Source organism: Pocillopora damicornis, chromosome 5 (genome assembly GCF_964200805.1).
Source record: "Pocillopora damicornis chromosome 5, jaPocDami1.2, whole genome shotgun sequence".
Lineage (NCBI taxonomy): Eukaryota > Metazoa > Cnidaria > Anthozoa > Scleractinia > Pocilloporidae > Pocillopora > Pocillopora damicornis.
In genome coordinates this window covers 24340123-24357008 of record NC_142674.1, presented here as the reverse complement: position 1 = coordinate 24357008, position 16886 = coordinate 24340123, and the positions used below count along the sequence as shown (strand labels likewise).

Here is a 16886-nt window from a genome sequence, read left to right as displayed (position 1 = left end):
ATCCTCGCAGCTAAGAACACTACTGAAACAAGTAGCTGTAAGAAGAACCTGAAAAAAATTTCAGGCCCGTACGGGATTTGAACCCATGACCTCTGCGATACCGGTGCAGCGCTCTACCAATTGAGCTAACAAGCCAACTGGGAGCTGGTCAATGAATTGGGTAAAAATAAACATCCGAGTGAATGAAGATTTAGATATATGAAAATTCATATATTTGCACTGCGGTGAAAAGATGAAATTAGAAAATCCTCGCAGCTAAGAACACTACTGAAACTAGTAGTTGTAAGTAGGACCTGAAAAAAATTTCAGGCCCGTACGGGATTTGAACCCATGACCTCTGCGATACCGGTGCAGCGCTCTACCAATTGGTAGAGAGCTCTTGTAGGTATGACGGCTAATTTTGTACCGATAATGTACTGCGCAATAGCCCTTTTTTTCATCAATAAATAACCCCATCCTCATGCAAGTAAATTCTTTACGACATGATAATGATCACCCACGCGCTATCCAGGCTTTAATTAGGCTTTCATGAGAAATTTTTGACTGGGGAGAAGGGGAGGGAGCCCTATATGAGAAAAACTAATGATATTTGCAACCCTCAAGTCTAATTGAAAAAAAAATTAAACTTTCGTTTAAAATTTTTTCTTCAAGATGAAAGAGTTTGTAGGAATGTGGGTATTAGGAATTGTGAGCCAGTACATTGTGAGACTTCACTGCGTCACTAAGAACACTACTGAAACGAGTAGTTGAAAAAAGGACTTTTACGGGCCTGAATTTTTTTCAGGTCCTATTTTCAACTACTCGTTTCAGTAGTGTTCTTAGCTGCGAGGAGCTCTTAATTTCATTTCTTCACCGCAGTGTAAATATATTAATTTCATATACCTAAAATCATCAATCACCGCGTCGGTTGATATCTTTATCGAAGTTCGCTCTTCGATTCCACAAGAATGAGAGGTCACTTCCACTCAACTTTGGATGTTAAACAGCTACTGATGAAGCAGTAACGGGATTTTCTCTTTAGGAGCGGGGACGGGAGGTGAACAGCAGTTTTCGATTTTTCAATTATAAAGTACTGAAGCGTTAAGTGAAAAACTTTAATACGTTTTTTGTGAACAGCGAAATATCATGGATTTTGTTCTAATATCTAATAATATCTATTTCTACTCTTTTTTCAGCTAGTAAAACATTGTTTTTGTTAAATCGCTCGTTTTAGTGTTTGTTTTATAAAGGGCTTGACAGTTTTCGTAAAATCGACCTCCAATGTTACCTTTAATTTGAGCCTCAATATGGGTCGCCACGAGTGTTCGCTAGGTGATCAGAAAATCTCTCATAACTCGATAAATTTTAAAGGTCAGATGAAGCGGATTGTGGTTCTAGACTAAGGACATGAAAGTCTTTCAATGTACAAGAAATAAGCGAAATCTATTTTTTAAGCTAGATCGGCCGGACCACTTTTATGGATACTCTCTCTTAATTATGAGTATGAATAAAAATCATCAATTTAAAAGAGCACGATTCTGAAAAAGCAGCACTGATTAGCAACTTAAAAATTTCTTTACTTGGATGCATATTCCGACTGTTGATTATCCGTAGAACTGCAACCTTTTGTAGCAACCTCAGAAATGAGAAAGTAATGAACTACTTCAGAAATAAAAAAAAAATCATATCAATTCTGCGAGTTTCCAGATCAGAATATTAAAAGCACAAATTATGCAAAGATATTATAAAAAAATTATAACGGTCTAAGTTCTCACGTGCAAAGAAAACACAACGAGTAAACCTAAATTAAAGACCAACAACGTCTATAAATCAGCACAATTACTAAACTATTGACACGAGTCTCTTTTCTTCTTTGTCAAAACAGCTCCAGGGTCATCAACTCTCTTTCTTTTCTGATTTAGACGATATAAGTTCCACCTGACCTCTAGTGTCCTTACATGTTCTTGACCATACTTGGAGATAAAAATTACCAATGCACGCTCATAGCAGTCTTTTGCTTCATCTGTGTCGCCCAGAACACTGTGTAAAGTACCCAGATTGTTGTAAGACCTTGCAACATCAGCATCCTCAGTTCCCAGCTTTTTCAGACGAATCTCCAGTGAACGCTTATAGCAGTCTTTTGCTTCATCTGTGTCGCCCAGCTTAAGGTGTAAATTACCCAGATTGTTGTAAGACCCTGCAACATCAACATGCTCAGGTCCCAGCTTTTCCAGACGAATCTCAAGTGCACGCTTATAGCATTCTTTTGCTTCATCTGTGTCGCCCAGACCACAGTGTAAAGTACCCAGATTGTTGTAAGACATTGCAACATCAACATGCTCAGGTCCCAGCTGTTTCATCTGAATCTCCAGTGCACGCTTATAGCAGTCTTTTGCTTCATCTATGTCGCCTAAATCACTGTGTGAATTACCCAGATTGTTATAAGAGCTTGCAACATCAACATGCTCAGGTTCCAGCTGTTTCAGACGAATCTCCAGTGCACGCTTATAGCAGTCTTTTGCTTCACCTGTGTCGCCCAGATCACTGTGTAAATTACCCAGATTGTTGTAAGAGGTTGCAACATCAACATGCTCAGGTCCCAGCTGTTTCAGACGAATCTTCAGTGCACGCTTATAGCAGTCTTTTGCTTCATCTGTGTCGCCCAGAGCCTTGTGTAAAATACCCAGATTGTTGTAAGACCTTGCAACATCAACATGCTCAGGTCCCAGCTTTTTCAGACGAATCTCCAGTGCACGCTTATGGCAGTCTCTTGCTTCATCTGTGTCGCCCAGATCACTGTGTAAATTACCCAGATTGCCGTAAGAGCTTGCAACATCAACATGCTCAGGTCCCAGCTGTTTCATCTGAATCTCCAGTCCACGCTTATAGCAGTCTTTTGCTTCATCTGTTTCGCCCAGAGCCTTGTGTAAAGTACCCAGATTGTTGTAAGACCTTGCAACATGAACATGCTCAGGTCCCAGCGTTTTCAGACCAATCTCCAGTGCACGCTTATAGCAGTCTTTTGCTTCATCTGAGTCGCCCAGATCACTGTGTAAATTACCCAGATTGTTGTAAGACCTTGCAACATCAGAATGCTCAGGTCCCAGCTGTTTCAGACGAATCTCAAGTGCATGCTTATAGCATTCTTTTGCTTCATCTGTGTCGCCCTGATCACTGTGTAAATTACCCAGATTGTTGTAAGAGGTTGCAACATCAACATGCTCAGTTCCCAGCCGTTTCATCTGAATCTCCAGTGAACGCTTATAGCAGTCTTTTGCTTTATCGGTGTCGCCTAGAGCCTTGTGTAAAGTACCCAGATGGTTGTAAGACCTTGCAACATGAAGATGCTCAGGTCCCAGCTTTTTCAGACGAATCTTTAGTGCACGCTTATAGCAGTCTTTGGCTTCATCTGTGTCGCCCAGAGCCTTGTGTAAAGCACCCAGATTGTTGTAAGACTTTGCAACATCAACATGCTCAGGTCCCAGCTGTTTCATCTGAATCTCCAGTGCACGCTTATAGCACTCTTTTGCTTCATTGGTGTCGCCCAGAGCCTTGTGTAAAATACCCAGATTGCTGTAAGACCTTGCAACATCAACATGCTCAGGTCCCAGCTGTTTCAGACGAATCTCCAGTGCACGCTTATAGCAGTCTTTTGCTTCATCTGTGTCGTCCAGAGCCTTGTGTAAAATACCCAGATTGTTGTAAGAGCTTGCAACATCAACATGCTCAGGTCCCAGCCTTTTCAGACGAATCTCCAGTGCACGCTTATAGCAGTCTTTTGCTTCATCTGTGTCGCCCAGATCACTGTGTAAATTACCCAGATTGTTGTATGAGCTTGCAACATCAACATGCTCAGGTCCCAGCTGTTTCATCTGAATCTCCAGTGCACGCTTATAGCAGTCTTTTGCTTCATCTGTGTCGCCCATACCAGTGTGTAAATTACCCAGATTGTTGTAAGACCTTGCAACATCAACATGCTCAGGTCCCAGCTGTTTCATCTGAATCTCCAGTCCACGCTTATAGCAGTCTTTTGCTTCATCTGTTTCGCCCAGAACCTTGTGTAAAAAACCCAGATTGTAATAAGACCTTCCAACATGAACATGCTCAGGTCCCAGCTGTTTCATCTGAATCTCCAGTGCACGCTTATAGCAGTCTTTTGCTTCATCTGTGTCGCCCATACCAGTGTGTAAATTACCCAGATTGTTGTAAGACCTTGCAACATCAACATGCTCAGGTCCCAGCTGTTTCATCTGAATCTCCAGTGCACGCTTATAGCAGTCTTTTGCTTCATCTGTGTCGCCCAGATCACTGTGTAAATTACCCAGATTGTTGTAAGACCTTGCAACATCAACATGCTCAGGTCCCAGCTTTTTCAGACGAATCTCCAGTGCACGCTTATAGCAGTCTTTTGCTTCCTCTGTGTCGCCCAGATCATTGTGTAAATTACCCAGATTGTTGTAAGACCTTGCAACATCAACATGCTTAGGTCCTAGCCTTTTCAGACGAATCTCCAGTGCACGCTTATAGCAGTCTTTTGCTTCATCTGTGTCGCCCAGATCACTGTGTAAATTACCCAGATTGTTGTAAGAGCTTGCAACATCAACATGCTCAGTTCCGAGCTGTTTCATCTGAATCTCCAGTGAACGCTTATAGCAGTCTTTTGCTTCATCGGTGTCGCCTATAGCCTTGTGTAAAGTACCCAGATGGTTGTAAGACCTTGCAACATGAAGATGCTCAGGTCCCAGCTTTTTGAGACGAATCTCCAGTGCACGCTTATAGCAGTCTTTAGCTTCATCGGTGTCGCCCAGAGCCTTGTGTAAATTACCTAGATTGTTGTAAGACCTTGCAACATCAGAATGCTCAGGTCCCAGCTGTTTCATCTGAATCTCCAGTGCATGGTTATAGCAGTCTTTTGCTTTATCTGTGTCGCCCAGATCACTGTGTAAATTACCCAGATTGTTGTAAGAGGTTGCAACATCAACATGCTCAGTTCCCAGCTGTTTCATCTGAATCTCCAGTGAACGGTTATAGCAGTCTTTTGCTTCATCGGTGTCGCCTAGAGCCTTGTGCAAAGTACCCAGATGGTTGTAAGACCTTGCAACATGAAGATGCTCAGGTCCCAGCTTTTTCATCTGAATCTCCAGTGCACGCTTATAGCAGTCTTTTGCTTCATCGGTGTCGCCCAGAGCCCTGTGTAAATTACCCAGATTGTTGTAAGAGCTTGCAACATCAACATGATCAGGTCCCAGCTGTTTTATCTGAATTTTTAACAGCCATTTACCATAGACTAGCGCCGCTCTAAACTCACTATGGTTTAGGCACATGAAATTAAGGCTCCAAAGGCCATCCAGAAAATTACACAAGGCTCTTTCGGTCGCTTCTGGTATTCCTTTCCCGAGTGACATGTCTTCAATTTTTAAGCTCAACGTTTTAAGATGGGGAACTATTCTTGTTCCCACAACAATAGATTCTAGCTCTTCAAATTTTGAGAAAGAAATTACCGCGCCATACACCACTTTGTAGCTTTGATCCTTTGCGAAACCTTTTGTCGCAGATTTAATAACATCAAGAACGACACCATGGACTCGAATATAAACACCAGTTGATTCTTCTCCAATTAGCAACAGTGAACATCGACTCATCCTTGTTCTTATCATATCCTCATCTTCAAAATCGTCATCAATTGCTTTAATATACTCGGTAATAATGTCTTGCAGGATCGGCTGTGATGCACACATTGAGAGAAAAAGGAACGTGCGATGCCAAATTATGTCATCTGCCATCGCCTTTTCGACGGCGAGTGTTATTGCTTTGGTCATGGACTTTGAATAGCTTGGATTTGTCTCAGCAAGAATGTTTTCAGTAGCACTTCGTTTCCCCATTTTCAATTTCTTCAAATAGTCGGTCCAGCCAAATTTCGAGGTTGCTTTATTCTGACGAACTTGTCTTACATACGTAGCTGCGCCTGCCAAGGCAAGTGGCTGGTAGTCGAGTACTTTCGCAGTTTCTTTTATAATCTCGACATCGGCGGTTCCAGTGAGGAGGTTCAGCAGAAAGCATGCATCATCAGGATGCATTCCAGCGCTGAGTGAGATATTTCGTATGGAAGAGCTTGACAACGGCATGGACGCAGTATCTTGTGTTGTTATTAGCATCTGACCTCTTGCCCACAACTCGCTGTCTGCATCTGGCAAATAATCGCTTGTACGAGATTCGCTGGTCACATTATCAACTACCAACAGCCATGAAGCGTAATGCTCAATTTTTGTACTTATTAAGGTCTTGAAATATGAAATCTTCTCGTCTATGGTCAAATCCTTGGAGCGGTAAGTGTTTGTTATTTCATACCTGGGACATTTGCAATGTTGAGCGAAAAGGACATACGATTTCAAAAGTGCTTCTGAGTTTTCAGCATTCAAGGTCATGACAAATGAAGCTGCGGAAGGTATTTGTTCGACCTCGTCGTAAAATCGCTTGGCTGCTAAACGGGCCAGCTGAGATTTTCCACTTCCTGGATTTCCTGACAAATACAGTATGCTCAACCCATCATTGGCGTCTTTTAGTGTTTGGAGGTTTTGTAAAACTTCACTAACTTCAGATTCCCGAGGAGCGATGTCGTGGCTAGGTTTGGGAGGGAGAATGCAAAATGGAGAGACATCAGAATGTAATTGCTCTTCTAAGGTAAGCCTCTGTTCTTCTTTTTGTTGAACTTCCTTGTCCTTTTCTAGAACTTCCTTTTCTTTCTTGTTAACTTCTTGTTTCAAGTCGTCCACCTTCCTTAAAACCTTGTCTAACTCCTCTGTTAAGAAGTTTGTTTGATTTTGAACTTCATTGATTTTCAATGTCGGGAGACCGAGTGCGTGGAATGCAGTTTTAACCTTTGTGATAACAATTTGGAAATCTCTGTTGGAGAGGTGGCCCCGTCGCATATGTGCAAATTCTTCATTTCGAAATTTCCTTAGGTCGTCCACATTTGATCTAATTGATGGATTGAGTGAATATATGCAATCTGAATACAGGATAGCGTAAAACAGCATGGTACAATCCCACTCGGCTCTATCGCCATTCTTCATGGTTGTCAACAGCCCAGCGTTTCTTTTTCTGTTTCGAGTAGACTCGCCATTCCAGAAGTCCATTCCATTTTTGGGTTGATCTTTCCATTCTCCCAGTGTTGTCTTGTATCGATTGTCCCATTTTTGTTTGAAGATGGTTCGCAGACCCTCAGTTAGTATGTCAGTGACAACGTAACAAATCCTGTAGTAATTCAGTTGCTCTGTGGTGTACTTCAACACAGTGGCCATTATCAGTTACATCCTATTAAAATCATAATTATGTTAATACCCAATTCGGTTATGTCGGTAGGTCGCTATACTTTTGCTGACTCTTTAACAGTTTTGCCGTACTTGTTTTGAATATTTATTAACCTACCAAGATATTTTCGCTGATACATGTCAATTATATTCTAGAGAGGAGGTAGGGGCAATTGAAAAACTCTCACTTTCAAAACAATTTGCTCGATGGAGTCAGAGGCAAATAGAAGGGAGGAAAAGAGAGTGATAAAGATTCACTGTCACTCATAACTTAAATGTCAGTATAATACAGAAAAGTGTTCAAAGCATCAGGGATACAATTTATGCGTGAAAGAAACCATCTTCTTGCTTCCTTATTTGTTAATTTGGTTTTTTCTTTCAGTGTTCACGGTTCCACGAAAGTTATTTTTGCGAGTCACAGTCGACCTGAATGTTACAGAAGCCGGATGCATCGACGATACCACTCAAACCGGGGGTGTTGCTACTGGGGCCATAACAAGGAGGAGTCACCATCACGATGAGTGTGAGGGCAAAGAGAGCCTTAATGGAATGGATGCCAATCTGCATGAGGACCATTAAAGGGGAAGTACGGTCTAGAAAAAATTTGCCTAGATCAAAAGTTTGTGACTTGTTTTATTTATGTGACCTCTGTGGTACGAATGGCTTAGTTGTAACTGGAACAGTGTCCTACAGAAAGAGATCCATAAGCTGACCTGGAAATCACCAGGTGGGAAGACTGTTAACCAGCTCGAGCATGTCTTTGTGAATGGACGCATAAGACCATCGATTCTGGACATGAGAGTGATGAGAGGAGCAGACATATTCGATGACTACTACCTGGTGAGAACCAGAATGAGACTAAAGTTGGCAAAGGCGCATGGGAAGAAGAAAACAAGTGTGAGGTTGGACATGTGTTAGTTGCAAAGTTAAGAGATCAGGAGGAGATATAACATTAAAGTGAAGAACAGGTTTGCAACGATATGAGATATAGAAGATCCAGAGGAAGCACGACAAGATCTTGGTGACGTACAGGGATGCCGCAGAGAATGTTATTGGAAGGTCAAAAAAGGAGAGCAAGCCATGGACAGGAGACAAGACTTGGGGAAAAATTCAGGAGGGGAAAGAGGCAAAACTTAAGAGGGTACGAGATTGGATAGAGGGAGATAGAGGGTACGAGATTGGAACGACTTGAACAGCAATAGAAAGAGGAGTATAGTGCGAAAGAAAAGGAAGTGAAAGAGAGTGCTAGGGAGGATAAGAGGAATTGGTTGGAGGAATGGGCCACAGCAGCAGACAAGGCTGCTGAGAATGGTAAAAACGAGGAGCTAAACAGCATAACCAAGACAATAGCCGGGAACGGTGGGGGCGGGAATTGCGTGTGAAAGACAAACAAGGGTGCTTAAGACAGAATCACAAGAAAGATTGCAGAGCTGGGTAGAAAACTTGAATAAAATTTTAAACACAGTTGACCCAACAAGTCCGGTGGAAGGGAAAGAAGAAACAAGAGAACTGGATTAGATGGAGGAAGTGGATGTGGGGAGATGGCGAATACAAGAGGTTATGGATACGTTGAGGAAGACAAAGCCAGGGGAGCTGGAGTAGATGAAGTGGGCCCAGCCTACTGAGGGCTGACATGGAATACACCGCAAGTAGGCTGACTAGATGATATAAAAGGCTTTAGAAAAGTTAACGGTGGCCAGAAGTGTGTACGAAGGAACTTGTTGTCAGTATATTCAAGAAAGGTGATTTGCGTGATTGTAACAATTGGAGAGGAGTGACTTTGCTACCCATCATCAGTAAAATATTCCACAGGATGCTGCCAGAACGGATCAAGAAAGGTATAGACAAGAAACATAAAAAAGAGCAGGCTGCCTTTAGACCAAATGGAAATACAACTGAACAGATCTTTACATTAAAAAAAACATCTTAGAGCAGGCAAACGACTGGAGGGCGAGTCTGCACACGCACTTTGGGGACTTTGAAAAAAGCCCTCGATTCGGTACACAGAGAAAGATTGTGGAACGCCATGGGGAGCTATGGAATACCGCGCAAGATGGTGAGAGTGGAAATGGGCATATACGGACGGTTTGAATGCGCCGTAATCGACGGGTTTGAGATATCAAACTGGTTCAAGATTTAGTCAGGAGTAAAGCAGGGATGCGTAATGTCAGGATTCTTATTCTTACTGGCCATGGGTTGGATCACGAGGAAGACAACAGCAATATACTAAGGACTGAGTTTGTAAGGAACAGGGATAGCATTGTGGTGAATAGTGAAGAAGTGAAAGATGTCGAGGAGTTTGCGTATCTTGGAGCTATTGTAGAAAGGAAAGGTGGAGGCAGTGAAGATATTAGGAACAGAAAGCAGAAGGCACGAGGTGCATTCCAGAGGCTATGGAAGGTGTGGGTAGCAAGAGGAATAGGAAAGAGAGCCATGATATGCCTATTCAACACTTAAGTCTGACCAGAAACGCCACATGGTTGTGAAACATGGAAGATCACAAAGACCGATGAAAGAAAACTGAACAGTTTTCAGTTCTAATGCCTAAGACGGATACTGAGAACAAGATGGCAGCAAAGAATGACAAACAGGAGAGCAGTTGAAATGGCAGACACCAATTAAATTAGCTGCGAGGTGGGAAGAGGAAGGTGGAACTGTTTAGGACACTCAGGAGAGAAGGTGTGAACGACTTTTTTGCGGTATTGGGGTGGACACCAGAATGTCGAAGGGCGAGAGGCAGACCAAAGACCAGTTGGAGATGAACTGTTGAAAGAGGAAAAAGGCAAGGCGATATGGAAGAGCTGGATTGTGGCTGGGGCGGCGACACGCAACAGGGGGGTTGGGCGGACAATGTGACGGCCTTATGCACCTACTGGCCCAACGAGCAATGATGATGATAATGATGATGATGATACACACCACACGTGACAGTTAACTTTAATTTACGTGCGAAAGATCGGAAACAAAAATAAATTTAGAGAAAAAGTGTACCGAACTTGTGGGGTACACTTTACTCTCAGTCCTCAAATTCTGTCATTGTTTGTCATCAACGTTCACCACGTCACAAACTTCCAACGCTCTCTCCTCAAACCTATCACTCTAATTATCACCTCTTCTATTTCAATCTTAACCTAACCGTGACTGCGTGAGTCACATGTCACGCAACTTCCGTTTAAAAGGTTACTTGGAACTTACTTTCGAATCAGTGAGTTACATGATACATACCGTTCTAGAAGTTTGAGAAAACTTGGGAATACTTGAACTGTCTGCAATCAAAGGTTGAACAATTTAGAATCACGTGCTTTTAAAGCTGCTCAAGCAGCAAAATTATCTGTAGGTTCTTTTTTTGTATCATAAGCAAAAAACACAGGCACTGTGTTTGGTTCTTACCTAAGATCTATTGAAGGAAAAATGCATTTATTATACAAAACAAATAGAATCCATGCTGCCTGGTTTTTTTTCATGATAATAGATCACAGATGACGTCACAAATGTGATAAAAACATCAGTGATACACTCAGCTGCGCTTTGCGTGCCTCTTTTTTGTTCTTACCACATTTTGACGCTATCTGTGATTTCTTACTGAACAAACGCTGGGCAACATGTAAGTTATTTTTTAAATTAACAAGTAAGGAATATCAAAACTTCTTATGTACGCTGTTAGACATTCTGGACTCCTTCTGGCGAAAGCAGCTATTCTGCGCCTTCTGCATCAAGCACTGCCACGATTACTGAGTTTCTATTCCTTATGGTTTCTTTTGCAAGTATTCCGAAAAATGTTTACCTTCTGTCCACGGTTTATGTGATCGTAATCAGTCAAGGATTACATTCGCAACTAGTCATGCGTAATGAAGGAATACTGAAAAACGGAACGGAATTTTTGATGAAAACTAGCGGGAAAAAGGATTTCTCCTAGCCCTCAGCGAAGAAATATACTGGAAATAACAGGCGCCCTTCTATGGAATATTGACATTTGGAACATGATTTAAAAAGGCACTTAGCGAAAAGCATTTGTTTTCTTTGCTGTCTTATTTGTTTTCTTATTTTTCCCCTTTTCTATCTCCCACACAAGAGATCTCACAAGCTTTAAAGTTTGCACCCTACATGTACTATGCATTAGTCAAGATTATTTTTCAAACTTCTTTCGCCCTACAAAAGTGTACAAAATTCGTGGCTCACATGAGAGGGGGCTCATCCGGAAGATCATAATTTGCAATCAAAACACTTCGAGAAACTTTAAATGGAAAAGAAAATACTGCTAAGGCGTTTATCAAGTGAATGTGATGTCATACCAACGGGCCATATCTCTTTATTCGCTAACGTAATTACTTTACTGAGTAGGTTACTGGGTTGCATCAATTGAGACAAGATAATTTATTTCCTCGTGGGTACGTCTGGCTGCACTCACCCGAAATAATTGATCGTTCAAGATGAGTCAAAATCAGGGGTAGACCAATGAATATAGCCTTAGTAAAAGACTTTCCCCAGATTAAGCCAAGAGATCTATTTGAAATAATTAGCGACCTTCTATGAAGTATATCATTTGTTATACCGACTACCATTGAATTCGCTTTCGTTTCATCATTGGTCCATTTTTTTGCCCCCAGAAAAATAACACAACAATGTGCCTTGACCCGTTCATCTTAATTCTTTTTCAAACTTACTTCGCTCTACAAAAGTCGGTAAAAATTCCTCGCATTAAACACCATTTTACTTTGCTAACATAAATGGAAAGTAAGTAATAAAACAGGGAAATATTACGTTTTGGTGAATCGTTGAATGTACGGATATCTGGCGTGATATTTTTCAAGCAAGAAAATGTGAAATCTTGAACAGAGGTCAACAATAACCACCATTGTAACAGCATAGACTAAAGAAAAAGGCGGATAAAAAGGCAACCTTCAGGCACGCGTGCCTTGCGTGATTACTACAACAATCAAGTTTAAGTTATATTCAAGAATGTTTTGATCGAAGTCCTTTTCAGAGCAGAAACAAGGATAAAACATATTTTAAAACGCTTTTTTAACAGACTGTAAAAATCTTCTCAAAATCTATGCAGTAAGTACAACAGTTGGTTTTGATTTCCGTGTAAGCCTCAAAATTTCAACCAGACAAGACAAAAAACAAATAATTGCTCATGCGCAACCAGCCTTCAACTCGTAAACAAGAACACGAAAGTGAAACCAGTGTGTTACGTATTGTGACCCTAACAAATAATAAGCCAATGACATTGAGTCTTTTTGATTGGCGTCGATAACCACAAACGTCACATTTGTGCGTTGAACCATTAAGTGTAAGCTGAGCTGTTTAGTCCGATGTAGGTAAAAAATTATGAAAAGCAAAGTACATCAGCTCGCCCTCGGTCCTTAAAGCAACATTTTAAGAAATTCTCGAATCGGCAGGAGTGGGTTCTGAGGAGAAGGAAAGGGGGGTTTACTTGCACACAATTCCACATTCCCTCTTTGAATTCAAGGCAGACAAAAGACAACATCAAGAAAATACTCAATTTGGCGATTTTCTAACTGCAGTCGTGTCTGCTGTGATATTTCGAGTAACTGGAGTAAGCTCTTGAACAGAGGTCAACTATATTCGTATTTCTTCTTCTAGAATGTGCCGCTCAAATTTTATTTTTGAACCGCATTGAAACAATTCTTGGAGCAAACGAGGAAAAAGTTTTAAAATGAGAGTCTTTCACCGGAGGAAAAACTTTCGAACGAACAATTCAGTATAAAGTTCACAATCTTCAGCAATAACACAACTTATAATTTATTCATCAAAATACACCGCCAGATAGGAGCATATAAGGTTACAAAATTAGAGGAAAGTGTTTGTGGACAACGGTGAATTCGAAAAGATCTCTGATCGACTGCGGAGTTGTTTTTGTCAGTTTATTTCCACGGTGTCCTCGCACATACATTCGCAAAACTACCCCAACATCAAAACATACACAATGACTAAATCGACACTGAGAAAGTTCATGATCCTTTATCAATCCCGAGATCGAAGACTAGTGCTGTATTTCCTGCTGTTGTCCTAAGGAAGGTGGATGTTTCGTTTCAGTTCCATGATTAACAAGTCCTGGCCCGCTACAGAAACAACTAAATTACACTATAATACAATTTCCTTACCAGCGAGGCTAATTTCCGTGCTTTGAGGAACAACTAAGGCTGATAAATACTTTCGTTTGTCTTTCGATCTTTTCCCTGCCTCTGTGGATCGTGATGGCCGGGCACGCTCGAAGAAGACTCCTAGCCGTTCGCTTGCAATCCAAACGTCCCGATCTGTACCCCAGAGGTGAAAACAAGCGCATTAAACAATAATCTCTAGATCGAAGACTAATGTATTTCTTGATGTTGTCCAAAAACAGGTAGATGTTTAGTTTCAGTTTTAAAATTAGCAAGTCTTGGCCCGCTACAGAAACAACTTAATTACACTATACAATGTACTTACCAGCGAGGCCAATTTCAGTGCCTTGAGGAACAACTATGGCTGATATGGCTCACTGCCGCTGTGGATCTTGATGGCCGGGCTCGCACGAAGAAGACTCCTAGCCGTGTGCTCCCAATCCAAACGTCCCGATCTGTGCATCCGAGGTGAAAACAAAGCGCATTTAACGATAATACTTCATCTAATATTGTACTTGACGACGATGCATTACCACAGTCTTTTAAAGCGATTTGAAATTCAGCAAATCAAGAATCGTAGTAATTCTGTCAAGTTCTCCACGGAATAAAAGACAAATTCCCAAATTGTTGTATGCAAAACGGAATCGATTTAGCATTTTGTAGATGATTAAAATGAAGCAGGGTTGAAATAGTTCGTAAAGCCGTTAAGCTTTGCAGTTTGAGCTTACGAGCAACAATTCGTAACAACACCCTTCATGGATCTCACGCCAAGCAATGTCTCGTTGTAATCAAACACTAGTTGGAATTTGCGTCTCAAATTTAGCTTACAAGTGATCTATACTTACTTCTTTAAGGATTTCAGGAACGATTAAGGGAACACGTCGTCGTTTTCAGCCAGCAAAATGACAAAGTATTGCTTGAAAACAACCACGAACAAAACTGAAACGAATTTGCATAGCGCAGCATATTTGATGAAATTGTTGACTTTTACGTCACTAGCAGACAGATTTGCACCTGCTCTTATCGGCATTCAAACTGCAGATGATTAAATTGAAAGCTGGGGTAGGGTTAGGAGGAGGAGGGTAATTAAGGAATTTTATTCGTTTCCTGCTTAAAAATTCTGGATAATCAACGATATTTAAGGAAAAGTCATTTTTAAAACCCGACAGGTTGGGGGAAATTTTTTTGGGGGGAGTGGGGAGGGTGGGATCACATGGAGTTGAAAGAAGGACTGTAGAAGATTGACTGCTGATTAGGAAAGATCAATATAATACCACGGAGCTTTAAGGGGAGATAAGGTAAATTTTATTGTTCTAAAACCAAAATACTTCACCCTGCACCACCCTCCCTTTCAGGGAGTAACTAATGACCAGGCCCCAGGGAGTTCCCTTCTTCAAAGGGTGTGGTAAACTCGTTAGTGAAGGTAAGGACTTCAATCGACCTTCACAAAGCCTTTTATTTCAGTGATACTTTCAGAGGTGGCCACTTCTCATAAAGTGGCTTCTTTAGCTGGGTGGGGAGGGGGTGGGGTTTGGTGGGGGGGGAGTCACCAATTTCGAGACGCAAGAGCTTTGGTAGAGCTAAAAGGACGAGTAGCATTGTATATTGCCCATTCTAACATAAAACAAATTACACATCACAATTTGAAGTATATTTGCATTGAAGTCAACTAAAAATGTCAAGTTCTGCCTTTACAGGTAATTATAAAGCAATTCAAACAAAAGCCTTCCATCGCTATATCTAATACAAATTTTAAAAGCTTTTCACTACAAACGAAATCAATTTTTTAGGTACTTTTCAGAGGATTGGAAAGGAATTTTTTTCCAGAGTGTCCAATACTCCAAAAGTATGTAGAAAACTGTGCACATTTTAAACCCATTCATTTGAAATTAATAAAAATATTCTTTTATGAGATGTAAAGAAATTCATTCACTTTTCAGTTTAATTGTGATCTGCAGTAAAAGGTCTGAAATAAGATAAAGGTGAAAATTCACCATGTTAAGTGTTTATTGAATGTTTTGGGGCTTTGATTCAAGGCTGGGAGCCTTAACAAAATTGAAAAATTTATTCCTGTCACTAAATATATGCTGATTAATTTTTAAGTCATTGCTAGATTTTTGCCACCATTTCCAGCCAATTTATAATAGTAATAGGACTGAGTCGAGTCCAATTCAATCTGTAATCATACAAGTGATTGAAAAAATTTGATGACTGCAAGGTGGGAGTCCAATTTGTCAATCATGAGTATGATTACAGACAGAATTCAATGTCAACAAGTCCTGTTACCAATTAATCATAACTGTTATAACTTCCGAAAACAAATACATTTAGGTCAAATATCTCTGGTAGAGGCAATGTCTAAAGTAAAAAATATGTCTCCATTTTGGAAATTCTTCAAATTTTTTTTAAGGATAAGTGGCTGTTGCTATGGTTATTGTGATTAATTCTGTGATTGGTGGATTTGGCTGAGTGGACTTAGTATAACTGGTTGCTTCAACTGTCCAATTTCAGGTGTTCAATTACAACCAACTGTCCAATTACGCTGTCCAATTAAAGCTGTACAGAAAGATAAGAGAAAAATAATGCAGCTATATAATGCACCAATCACATTTGAAGAAATTGTAATGGTTATGATTAGTGCCTGAATAGCCTGTTCCAGGCATTCAGTGGGTAAAACAAAGTGTGATAGTAAATGCCGCTTATAGGAGCAGAGAAGTGAAAAAGCAAGGGAGGCTTGGGTTGAGTCACTCCATGAATCCCACTTGACCCAAGCTTCTCTCGCTGTTTCACTTTTCTGTGCCAGTCTTTGCTCTGTTTTACTAACCCGGAGTGAGCCAATGCCTGAAACAACCTTGTGTCATTTTAAAAATTATTTTTGTATTATCTGTGTCAAATTAACATAATCCAATTTCATAAAGAAAATTAACAATAAATTTTGGCTACCAATTTACGGTGTCATCTCTTTTCTCTACACTGTGTGATTAAGCAGATTTTTTCATGTCTTGCAATAGCTTGGCCAAAATGGCATAGGTATCTCTTCTATTCTTTAACCGCGATTCAGTGTACTGGATAAGACTGGCTTGCAGGCTCAACACCCTTTGCCTATTGTAACAGATCATCTATATTAAAAAAAAAAAGAATTAAAATCAATCAAGAAAGCAGATTGTCTGCTGCAGTTAGAGCCACATGACAATTTCCCTTTATGTGCCCTTAACAATTATTTATTATTTTTATTATTATTTATACCATTTTGCCTCTGCTTAATACACCGGCGCAAAGTATTCATTGCCAAATCACCGAATATAGTCTGGAAAAAAATTGCTCGTGTGTATTTTTGTCTATTCGGCTTCTCGGAGGTTAATAGTACTTGCTGATCACTTTTGAGCTGATCAATCAGCATGCGCGAAAAGCACTATTCACTTGTGTGGTATATACTAATTTTTTAATATTCAGATTTTTAACATGAAAACAG

At 40.6% G+C, this 16886-nt stretch overlaps 2 protein-coding genes across 6 annotated transcripts in view; both read right to left on the bottom strand.

Moving 5' to 3' along the window:
* Window positions 1-1080: 1080 nt before the first annotated feature.
* On the bottom strand, window positions 1081-14457 carry LOC149046100 (uncharacterized). The gene is made up of 5 exons (XM_089206435.1): window positions 14260-14457; window positions 13740-13869; window positions 13418-13570; window positions 10515-10555; window positions 1081-7293 (listed from the first exon to the last, which is right to left on the bottom strand). Exon 5 carries the CDS (start codon window positions 7278-7280, stop codon window positions 1827-1829), a length of 5454 nt encoding a protein of 1817 aa, XP_089062561.1. The 5' UTR covers window positions 7281-7293; window positions 10515-10555; window positions 13418-13570; window positions 13740-13869; window positions 14260-14457; the 3' UTR covers window positions 1081-1826.
* A 586-nt stretch (window positions 14458-15043) lies between these two features.
* The window catches only part of LOC149046094 (uncharacterized), an 87506-nt gene continuing 85663 nt past the window's right edge, over window positions 15044-16886 (bottom strand). For all 5 annotated transcript variants that reach the window (XM_089206514.1, XM_089206517.1, XM_089206515.1 and 2 more), the window contains one exon: window positions 15044-16533. The gene's annotated coding sequence lies outside the window, so the exon portion shown is untranslated. The remainder of the gene's footprint in view (window positions 16534-16886) is intronic.

What these genes read in the sequence shown, in the direction of transcription:
- LOC149046100 (XM_089206435.1), bottom strand. Translation starts at nt 7,280, where the DNA reads ATGGCCACTGTGTTGAAGTACACCACAGAGCAACTGAATTACTACAGG.